At 42.1% G+C, this 12,068-nt stretch overlaps 1 protein-coding gene across 2 annotated transcripts in view; it reads left to right on the top strand.

Moving 5' to 3' along the window:
• LOC134351044 (histone acetyltransferase KAT6A-like) overlaps window positions 1-12,068 on the top strand; it is a 198,011-nt gene that overhangs the window by 146,514 nt on the left and 39,429 nt on the right. For both annotated transcript variants that reach the window (XM_063057046.1, XM_063057047.1), the window contains exons 10-12: window positions 5,289-5,430; window positions 6,394-6,555; window positions 11,891-11,984. In XM_063057046.1, coding sequence (XP_062913116.1) covers window positions 5,289-5,430; window positions 6,394-6,555; window positions 11,891-11,984 — 398 coding nt within the window. The remainder of the gene's footprint in view (window positions 1-5,288; window positions 5,431-6,393; window positions 6,556-11,890; window positions 11,985-12,068) is intronic.

Here is a 12,068-nt window from a genome sequence, read left to right as displayed (position 1 = left end):
CTATTCAAACCGCAGCAGTTTCTAGGTGTGCACAATGGACCAAATCCTTTCCCTGTCACTTGTATTGTGCTTACATAGAGCCGCTTGCCACTTATTCACTCAATATTGGATCTCACTACTTCAAATTAAATCCTGCTCTCAGGAATTCATGATCTTACCACTTAAACATACAATACTGATGGTTTTCATTACCCTGAACACTGAGCATTTAGCTCATTATACGCCAATCCCTTGTCACACATTTTCTGTTTGTCCATTGCAATGTGCTTTAATGAGGCTCATCATCAGCGCTCCAATGCATTTTATGTTGAAATAAGGTATAAAGAGCTCATTAAATCAAAGAGACACAACCGAGTGGTTAAATTAGGTTGCGATCTCCTTTATCAGTATTGAAGTATGCTGCAACACTGATTGTGCCCATTAGTAGATAGTGGTATAACTAATGAATTGCAGCTCCCAGCCTTATTACAGCAAATCAAGCCTTTAACATGCAAAAATGGCCATACCCTTGCTGATATTGTCAAAGCAAGTACTGTCTATTGTCCTTGATATCAGTACTTTAAAGTGTTGTCAGTTGGTGTATTTAATTAAATTGAACCAATTTGTTTTGGGAAAATAAAAAAAATCTCTTTAATGTGGTATGATTTTCTTCTCGATTTAATCCCCTCAATTTATTCCTCAGAGTATTGGCTCTTTGCAGTTCTGAGCACCAGGCATACACCAGTATCCGGTGTTTGCAATCCTGAGCTGAGGAAATAGAATCACAGTCCCTGCCAGCCTCAAGTAGCAATAAACGGAGGGAGGCACCGGTTTTCAGCCTACCTCAGAATGTTGACTGAAACAGACGCACAGATGGTCAACATGCAGCAAGATTGAATTGTGAAGCAGAGAAAGAAAATAGAAGGTGGAGAGTTAGGTGATTGTTTAGCTGTCCTGAAGGATGTTTTGCAATGGAACTGTGGTTCTGCTTGTGTCTCTTTAGCTGAATGGATTCAGTCACTTCTTCTCGCATATTTATTGGCTAAGGTGGCGGGGCGGAGATATATCTCTACCAAAGGTGGTGTAAGGTATTCCTTCCTCCACTAGCCTGCAGGTTGCCCTTGATCAAGGTGTAGCACTTGCTTAGCCCTCTCAATCACAGTCAAGTGAAGGAAGCATGGAAGCAGGAGGTGGATGGTTGTATGAGAGGCTGGTGCATTTCACTGGCCCTGGTTGTGTGACCACTGATGCCAGGCAGACAATTTCTCAAGAGTGTTGATAATGGCTGGGATGACTCATCTTGTAAAGACCCTGCCCAGAAGAAGGCAGTGGCAAACCACTTCTGTCAAAAAATTTGCCAAGAACTATCATAGTCATGGGACCATGATAGTCTTCCTCAAATAACTTGACACATGATGATGAATATTGAGAATCGGATGTTATTGACTAAGTTCAAGCTGTTTTGTTAGGTAATGATTCCATATACAGTTGGATTTATCTTTATGTAAACGAGTTTATTCTTGATATCAGTACATAGATAACAATGTATTTAGTCTCACAGTTACTGAAAGTGTTTACTGCCAGAGATGTATCACATTATTGGAAACTTCAGTGGCTCTGAGCTGACAAACTGTAAATAGGAGTTGAGTTTGTAAAGTAAAGAACTAGTATTTTGGGTGCCTGAAGTCACATTCCACAATATAACAAAATTAACAGCAGCTAAGAAAAATCTGTTCATGTATTGTAGGATTCTGTGTATTGTCTACAGTAGACACCTGTTAAATCCTATTTATCGAATACGAGGTTGTTATCTTTGAGGTCAACTGGCTTCCTGCGTGTCAGCAATGTCTATGTGCACTTCCATTAAATTCAGTCACCCCAATTTTGGCCCAGTGGCTCACCAGTTCATGTTACTGTCTCATGATTCCAGTGACCAAGGTTTGATCTTTGGGTGCTCTCTGTGTGGGGTTAGCATGTTCTGTCTGAGACCTCATGGGCTTCCCAATTACTCTGATTTACTTTCAAATCCCAGATGACCTGCAGGTTGACTGGTTAATTGGTCACTGTACACTGATTCTAGGGCAGGTGGATGGTTGGAGAATTGGGAGGGAGTTGTTGAATATTTTAGAGAGATTAAGGGAAATAGGGGGGAATGGGATTGATAGTGTTATTCTGAGAACCAACAGAGATGAAGTGTACTACATGGCCTTCCCTGTTGTAAGGAAAAATAATGAGAATGAAGTACATAGAGTAAATCCAGTAAACCCAGATATTATGAGTATGTGACATTTGAGCCCTAGAGTACACTTAGTGGCCACTATTAGGTACACCTGTACTCCTGCACATTAATGAAAATCAGCCAATCATGCGGCAGCAACTCAATGCATAAAAGTATGCAGACATGGTCAAGAGGTTCAGTTTTTGTTAAGACCAAACATCAGAATGGGTACAAATTGTGACCTATGTGACTTTGATCATGGAATGATTGTTGGTGCCAGATGGGGTGGTTTGAGTACCTCAGAAACTGCTGATCTCCTGGGATTTTCACACACAACAGTCTCTAGAGTTGCTATAAACAAAAAAAAAACAGTGAGCAGCAGTTCGGTGTGTGAAAACAGCTTGCTAATGAGAGATGTCAGGAAAATGGCCAAACTGGTTCAAGCTGACAGGAAGGCAACAGTAACTCAAATAAACTGTGCGCTACAACAGTGGTGTGCGAAAGAGCGTCTCTGAAGGCACATGTCGAACCTTAAGATGGATGGACTACAGCTGCAGAGGACCACAAATGTACACTCAGTGGTCACTTTAGTAGGTACAGGAGTAACGTAATAAAGTGGCCACTGGGTGTATATGACAGTAGTGTAACGCTTAATCAATAGCAATACCTCCTTCCCATTGATCTGCATACACAAAAGGATCTTAAGACTGTATCGCTTTGTGCTTCCAGGAATGAGAGCACTATTGGCATCTGCTGAAAAGGGATCATGCTCACATTATGAACTGGATGTTCTCCTCACTGCAGTAGTGGGAACCAGGCATGAATCACTGCTTTCCACTGGTGCTCCCAGTGTAACGCATTGCCACTGGCTCTGGGTGGAAAGCCTGTCAGTGCGGGCTAGTGTAGAGCAGGCCAGGGAGAGCAGTGTGTCTGCTCAACACTGAGATGTGGGGCTTGAGGTTGCACCCTTGCCAGCATGGTGAACAAGGGCCATTACTGGGGGGCCTGAAGCAGTTGCTCCACACATTGACTAATTCCCTAGTTATGACAGCACTGGATGCGATGGGTCTGCTGTCTCTCCCCATCTCTTTGTTTGCCTCCAAAGCTTAACCCAGTCCAGAGAATTCTCTGTGGCACTGTCAGTCCCCAGTGATGGAAACATACAGTGTGCCTGCCTTGGTATAGCTCTGAACCCCATGTCTTGGAACTGAAGCATTGCACAGGTGGTCTTCATATGCCCAGCACCAAGCCCTTACAAACAGCATCTCCACATTGAACTACTGGACAATTGATTGCTGTCCAAGTGCCAACAGCAGTTCTTTGCCAGGATTCCAGATCACTCGTATCCCAACGTATACACTGGGGAGGTTCCCAGCCCACGCAATTGGAGCAGGATTTTCTTTTTAAATTCAATGGGGTATATGAACTGAGGACACAAGAGTAAATAACTGAGGCTGCACCAGGTAGGGTACAAATATAATCCTGCTAAGATGTACTGGTTTTGTGGGCTTAAAACAGTTGGTTCTGAGCAATTTGGAACATTGGTGCGGTTTCTCTCTGGATGCATTTGTGTGATGAAACAGCTTGTACCTAGAAAGGAGCAAGTACATTGCATTGAAAGGCATCACTTTAGGGTTTTAAATTAAACTATTCGACATGTGCCTATTATATCATCGTTTTTACTTTGAAATTCTAATACACGAACCGAAAACTGTATTGTATAATTTTACATTTTGTTCACATTCCTTTGGACTGTGAAGAAGTTAGTGGATGAATGGCTGGAGGCATTTTGTAAGCTAATTGACAGTGGTATTAAGGAACATTTTTGCACATTTCCATTTTTATTTAACTTATTGTAATCTTACATGCATTAGGGCTATAAGTAACTTTTAACTCCGGGTTGCAGGGGAGAGCTGATACCACAGCCCACTGAGAATATGGTAGTATCTATAGGAATCTTGAGGCCTCTACATGCTTTGACCATTCATTTAACTATTGATGCAGTTTGTCTGAATGCCAAGTCACCTTTCTACCCTTTGTTTTTTTCCCAGTTTTGCTCTCTGAGATTTTAATCATACTTGCTACAGGACTAAATAATAAGATTATAGTGCTTACTTAATCTGGGGAATTAACACATTGTTGACAGCAAACCTGAAATTAATTTTAAGCTAGTCTCTTCTCCCCAGAGGGTATCCTTCTTCCTATCTCTCAATGTCCCTTTCATCTCCCAGAGGGTATATACCTTTCCCATCTCTTACAGGCTATCTCCCTTCTCGTCTCTCGGAGCACAGGCCCCTGCCCGCCCCTCGGAGCACACGCCCCTGCCCGCCCCTCGGAGCACACGCCCCTGCCCGCCCCTCGGAGCACACGCCCCTGCCCGCCCCTAGGAGCACACGCCCCTGCCCGCCCCTCGGAGCACACGCCCCTGCCCGCCCCTCGGAGCACACGGCCCCTGCCCATCCTCCATGAGGCCATGGCCCCTGCCTGCTTCTCAGAGAATGTACTCTAGTTCAGGTATAACTGGGTGTCTGCCTGTAACTTAAAGAACTGTACAGGGATCCAGATGAAATGTCTCAACTTGACCCACTGAGTTCCTCCAGTTGTTTTTTTTTGCTCAAGAATCTTAGATTGCTTGCTTAAGAATCTATAATTCACCTGTACCACAATACCTCCTGCATTTCCTGCCACCCCAATATTCTACCTTATATTGCAGTTAATATCCTGTAACATAGCTGATCATGAGTAGTTGACCTTCAAGTACAAAACAAAACATCCATGAGTAGGCGGGATAATGAAATAGGTAGTCCTTTTGGAGGTTCTCAGCCCAAAACATCGACTGTTTATTCTCTCCATAAATGCTGCCTTACCTGCTGAGTTCCTCTAACATTTTGTGTGGGTTACTCTGGATTTTCAGCATCTGCAGAATCTCTTGTGTTTATGAGTAGGCAGGAGATGTGTGTTTGAATGTTCTCCATGGATCTACACATAAAATAATTAGTGTTATGGGAGGATGAGTAGCATGATATCAGGTTGGATTTTGGAGCGTATTTTTTTCTGACAGTGTCCTTATCTCTGCATCTATTTCTCGCAGGCTGCCGAAGTTATACTTGTGTGAATTTTGCCTCAAGTACATGAAGAGCAAAAGCATTTTGCAGCAACACATGAAGAAATGCAATTGGTTTCACCCACCAGCAAATGAGATTTACAGGAAAGACAACATCTCCGTGTTTGAAGTAAGTTTCATGGTTTTGACTTCCATGAAATGGGTCCGCCATGGAGCTACTGAATTATAATGCAGAGGTCAGACTGTGACGCAGATTAACACTCAAGATAACCATATTCCAAACAGTCTTTGGGTACTGTTTCTGTGGTTCCAGGCAATGGTACTTGTAACTGTCCATTTAAAGCAAAAACCACCATACACCCACACACAAGTATACATCTGTATCTCAGTCTCACACCTACCCCCCCAAAGGCAAGCATACATATGCCACAAATGTACAAGTGTGCAAAAGTCCTGCACGTTAATTCACACAAACCACAAGTCCACGTGCAAGCATACAAAGAAACGCACCCTTCACAAACTCCATCTGCCACGGTAGTCTTTCTGTCAATCTCCTTTTGATTGTCCCTTCAATCTCCCTAAAACAAGCTCTTGTACTCCCCAGTCCTGTCCCCACAAGCCCATCTCTCCTCCCCCCTTTAGCCACAATCTTTCCCCAACCTCTCTACTTTCTTTCCTCTCTCTACCTTCTGCTCACTGCAAATTACACTCTTTCCTCACCTTCTACATAACACATGGTTTTCCCTCCACAATGTATGTAATCTAATCAGCGTCAACTATCTTCAAAACTTGAGTGACATTGCATCGTTGTACTATAAATTTGAAACTACTATTAAGTTGCTGAATGCTTTTGAATTCAATGAGAGCTTCAGTTTGGTTTGTTTTTCATTGGAAATCAATTAAAATTCAGGATCTGTTCTGTGGAAATAACTTTAATGGTTCCTTTCTTTGTAGAGACAATTTTAGTGAGTTAATTTCAGTAAGTTAAAATTTTCAACCTTGTCACCCAAAATGAGTCTTTTGAATGACAATTGTTTCTAAAAGTGTCTTTGATAATCAAGTGCTCTTCCTCCTTAAAGAGGAACCGACCTAATCTAAAATAATTTTTCCATCAATTGTCTTTTAATTATAGGTGGATGGGAACATCAGTACCATATACTGTCAGAACCTTTGTCTACTGGCCAAGCTCTTCCTTGACCACAAGACCTTGTATTATGATGTTGAGCCCTTCCTGTTCTATGTGCTGACTCAGAACGACACCAAGGGCTGTCATCTTGTGGGCTACTTCTCCAAGGTGAGTCCCTGCTGTTTTTACTGGAAGCTAATAAGTGGACAGTGCAAGACAACAGGCAATTGTCATGATTAGAACATAGGACATTGTAGCACAGTACTGGCCCTTTGGCCCACCATGCTGTGCTGACCTTTTAACTTACTGTAAGATCAATGTAACCCTTCCCTCCCAAATGGCCTTCCATTTTTCTCATGATTACATCACTTAATCTTCACAACATGTTTTTGATTCTAGTTATTGTCTTGAGCTTGTTGGTAGAACTTCTGGCATTGAGCTCCACAACTTTCTGAAACCAGTCCTGTGTTAGGTAACATAACCTAGCTCATTTTGTCAGTTGGTTGCTGAACTCATTGTTCTGTGACCACCGTTGTCATGTCCAAGGCAGTGGCAAGAGTTCTAGCTGATTCCAGTATTAGGCTTCCAGTATGTCTACCATAGCCCACAACAGTTCCACTGGCCCCTTCAAATGTTTTTCAAGCTCATGCCTTGCCCCAGACCGGACCTGAAAACAACCATTGGAGATCTACTAGTTCTTACCTTGGGTGATGAGCTTTATGATCTTTAATCCCCTACCATTTAAAAAAAAAAGACTTCACTTAGTTTCATTGACTTCTGCATCTCCAGTATCCCTTTCCAATCTTCCTTTCCCATTGCTCGCAATTCCATCTGGCTGGCCTTCTGCTCTGTTGTGGCTTCTGAGGCAATCAGGTCAAAGTTATTCATTATCTCAACCTTGACTTCCTGGGGTTACCTCTTTGCAGCTTCCGACACATTGTGAGTGACACGGTCTTTCTCCACTCATCCTTCGGAGGGTGAGACCTCCACAGCCAGGCTCATTATATCTCAACAAGTCAAACCAAGTTTATTGTCATTTAACTACATGCACGTATTCCGCCAAACGAAACAACGTTTTCCCAAACCAGGGTGTAAATCACAGTGGTACTCATTAATACACATGTAACACACACTAAATTCGAAAGTAAGAATTAGATCTACAAATGAATTACGTATAGATATACAAAGTAAAGTGCATAAATTAAATACTGTAGGGTTCAGTACAAATTATCTGGTGACATTCAAATGTGAGGTAGCAGGAAGCTCAAAAGCCTAATGGCCTGAGGGAAGAAGCTGTTTCCCATCTTGACCGTTCTTGTCTTTAAGCTTCGGAGTCTCCTGCCTGATGGTAGAATGTCAAAGTGGATGCTGGAAGGATGGGTGGGATCCTTGATAATACTAAGGGTCCTGCGTACACAGTGCTCCTGATAAATGTCCCCAGTGGATGGTAGGGAGACCCCTATGATCCTCTCAGCCGCTCTCACAATTGTTTGTAGGGACTACCGGTCTGATGCTTTGCTGCTCCCATACCATATGGAGTTGCATCTTGTCAGGACACTTTCAGTTGTGCTCCTGGAAAATTCAGTTATAATGGGGGTGGGGTGGAGAAGGGGAGCCTCACTTGCTCAATCTCTTCAGGAAGTGGAGGCATTGCTGTGCCTTCTTATTCAGGAAGCTGATATTGAGGGACCAGGTGAGGTCATCTGTGTTGTGAACTCCCAGGAACTTGGTGCACTTAACTCTTTCTACGGTTGCAACCTAACTTGTCAGTATTGTTGAGGAGATTTAAATTAGCATGGGCAATGGAATGGTACAGCTTAGCATAGATCCAGAAAGGGCAAAGCAGACCTGGGAATGGAAGGCAGAACAAACAAAAATTGGAAAGTATGACAAAAATGGACCCAAACTGTGCTGAAGTGAAGGAGGCAGATAGGTTGAAGGCACAAACAGAAGCTAATAAATTGTTTCAGCTCTTATTGAAGCATGGCATAAAAAGAAATGAGTTTAGAAAGCAATAGTGTGACTAAAGTAAGAATAGATGCTCACAGGAACCAAAAGAAGTCGTATATGATTAAATAATCTGGATTAGCTTTATTTGTCACATATACGTCAAAATATAGTGATACGCATCATTTGCGTAAAATCAAATCTGCCAGGATTATGCTGAGCAAGCCCACAAGTGTGGTCATGCTTTCAGCACCAGCATAGCTTGCTCACAACTCACTGACCCTAAAGGTACATCTTCGGAATATGAGAGGAAACCCGACCACCTGGGCAAAACCCACATAGTCACAGGGAGAATGTACAGACTCCTTACAGAGTTGGTGTTGTGAAGTGTTGTGTTAACCGCTATGCTACCATACCATGGTGTTTGCTTTAAGAAGAAGGCAGTCTATCACTGTTAGGAGAAAGTGGACAAAATATTGGAAGGGATTCATATAGTAAGATAGAAAGTATTAACACGTTCAGGGTCTTTAATAATGTATAAGTCATCACACCCAGTTGAAATGAATCTATGCCAAGCTATTAAAGTGATTAAGAGGAGAAAATTGAAGAGGTTCTTTATCTTTTCAATCTTTACTCAGTATAGGAGTGTTTCCAGAGTATTAGAAGACTGTTCTTTTATTTAGAAAAGAAAGAAGGGATAATCAATTAACTACAGGCTACTTAGTTTAACTTCATTTTTGGGCACATTATTAAAGCTGTATAAAGCTAAATTTAGAAAGACATAAATGAAGCTAGGGTACTAAAGGCCTGCTGATCTGATTGAATTTGTTGTTAAACTAACAAGGAAAGTTCAACAAGAGTAATGTGTGATGTAGTCTCCTTGGATTTTAGTGAGACTGTTGACAGGGTTCCACATGGCAAATTGTTATATAGGATAACAACCCTTGGGTTCCAGAGCATAGCAAATTGGATCCAGAGCTGGCCCAGTGACAGGAAGCAAAGGAAACTTTTGTCACTGGGTGCTGTTAGTATTGGGATAAACCCCAATGCTTAGCCCCTTACTCTTTGAATTAGATATTAGATTATGAGAACACTCAGTCCTCTTTTATTGTCATTTAGAAATGCATACATGCATTAAGAAATGATGCAATGTTTCTCCGGAGTGATATCACAGAAAACAAGACAGACCAAAGACTAACTCTGACAGAACCACATAATTATAACATATAGTTACAGCAGTGCAAAGCAATACCATAATTTGATAAAGAACAGACCTTGGGCGCAGTAAAAAAAAGTCTCAAAGTCCTGAGTCGATCGACTCCCGAGTCCCAGATAGCAGGTGGCAAAAGGGAGAAACTCCCTGCCATAAACCTCCAGGCACCGTCAACTTGCCGATACCTTGGAAGCAGCCGACCCCAGCCGACACTGAGTCCATCCGTCTGAAAACTTCGAGCTTCCGACCGGTCTCTCCGATACAACCTCCCGAGCGCCATCCTCTGCCAAGCGCCTTCGACCTCTCCTTGGCCGCTGAAACACGCAAAGCCGAGGATTTCGAGGCTTTCAGCTCCGGAGATTCCAGTTACCACACAGTAGCAGCGGCAGCGAAGCGGGCATTTCAGAAGTTTTCCAGATGTTCTGCTGTGCTCTCACATCTGTCTCCATCAAATCAGAATTGTGCACGGTCCCCTGCTTGACAGATAACAGATATTCATCACCGAAGTGGCTGCACGCACTGCCGTTGTGCCACCATCTTCTCTCCCCTCCCGGGAGGATTAATAAGTTAGATTTCAATGCACAGGCATAAGGAAGTTTACACATGGTACAAATTTGGCTTTGTTGTTGGCAATGAGGAGGAAAGCTGTGGATTGTAACGAGATATAGATCATATAGTCAGTAGTTAGATGAGTGTCAAATAAAATTTAACTCTGAGAAGTGTGAGGTGATGTATTGTGTAAGTTGGAACATGACAGGACCGTAAGACATAGGAGCAGAATTAGGAGGCCATTTGGCCCATTGAGTCTCCTCCACCAATGGATCATGGCTGCTTTATTTTCCCTCTCAACCTCATTCTCCTATCTTCTCCCCTTAACCTTTGGCACCCTTACTAATAAAGCACCTATCAACCTCTGTTTTAAATAGAGGTGGAGAGACTTGGTCTCCACAGCTGTATGTGGCAAAGAATTCCACAGATTCACCACCCTTTGGCTAAAGAAATTCCTTGTCATCTCTTTTCTAAAGCAATGTCCTTCTATTCAGAAATGTGCCCCATGGTGTTTGACTCCATGACTATTGGAAATGTATCCCCATGTCCACCCTGTATAGGCCTTTCAATATTCTATGGGTTTAAATGGGATATCCCCCTCTTTTTTTCTAAATTCCAGCAAGTACAGGCCCAGAGCCATCAAATGCTCCTCATGCGTCAACCCTCGGGATTATATAATATGGGAATATACACTCAGTGGCCACTTTATCAGGTACAGCATTTGAACCTAGTTTGGTCTTCTGCTGCTGTAGTCCATCCACTTCAAGGTTTGACATTCTGTAATACGTGGTTATTTGAGTTGCTGTCACCTTCATGTCAGCTTGAACCAGTCCAACCATTCTCCTCTGACCCCTCTCATTAATGAGGTGTTTTCACCCACAGAACTGCTGCTCATTGTTTTTTTTTCTTGTTTTTCACATAATTTCCTGTAAACACTAGAAAAACCCTGGGTGATTTAGCAGTTCTGAGATACACAAACCACCCTGCCTGGTGCCAACAATCATTCTGCAGTCAAAGTCACTTAGATCACATTTCTATCCCATTTTAATCTTTGGTCTAGACAACCACTGAACCTCTTGACCATGTCTGCATGCTTTTATGCATTGTTGCTGCCACATGATTGGCTGATTAGATATTTGCATTAGCAAACAGATATTCAGGTGTACAGAATACAGTGACCAATGTGTGTATATAATAAATAGGAGATTACTGAGAGTGTAGGGAAACAGAAGAACTGTTCACATATCCTAAAAGATAGCAGGGCACAATAATGAGGTGGTTAAAGGTACATTGCAGGATGCTTTTTCTTTTTTAGTCGACACAAAGAACATCAGAGCAGGGAAATTATGCAAGTTAGGTCACAACAGGATGCTCATTAATGCTGCCAGTTATTGTTGCTGTCCATGAGCCTTTGGGTGCACAGAACTACTTAGAAATCTACTGGGCCAAAACTAGAGGTTGCACTCAGTAATTATTTTTAGAAAAGGAAATGTTTGTTTCTAATTTATGTAAACCCAGAAAGAACATTCATTATTCCTGGACCTGGTGAATTCTGTAATAAATTATCTGTACATGTTGCTTTTCTGGCAAAGATGTTACATTGTAAAATACCACAAACCATTTGGAGGATAGTTGGGGGTAGAAAGCTGATAATTTTATGGCAAACTTTGAACTCATATCCAATAAAACTTGGGAATTAACCTGGAGTGTTAGTATCTGTTAATGTGCACTCTATATTTGTTTTTTTTTGCTAATGTTCTCTTTTTCCCCCATTACTTCTCCCTTTCATTTCAGGAGAAGCATTGCCAGCAGAAATACAATGTGTCCTGTATCATGATTCTTCCCCAGTACCAGAGGAAGGGATATGGAAGGTTTCTCATCGACTTCAGTAAGTGAATATTGTAGCAAATTTATGAAAACATTTTCTTTATAAAGAGCTGTGATCAAATCCTGAATGAGTAACAAGTGATGT

This window comes from Mobula hypostoma, chromosome 8 (assembly GCF_963921235.1).
Source record: "Mobula hypostoma chromosome 8, sMobHyp1.1, whole genome shotgun sequence".
Taxonomy (NCBI): Eukaryota; Metazoa; Chordata; class Chondrichthyes; order Myliobatiformes; family Myliobatidae; genus Mobula; species Mobula hypostoma.
The sequence above is the reverse complement of the archived record's forward strand: the minus strand, read 5'-3'. Positions and strand labels throughout refer to the sequence as shown.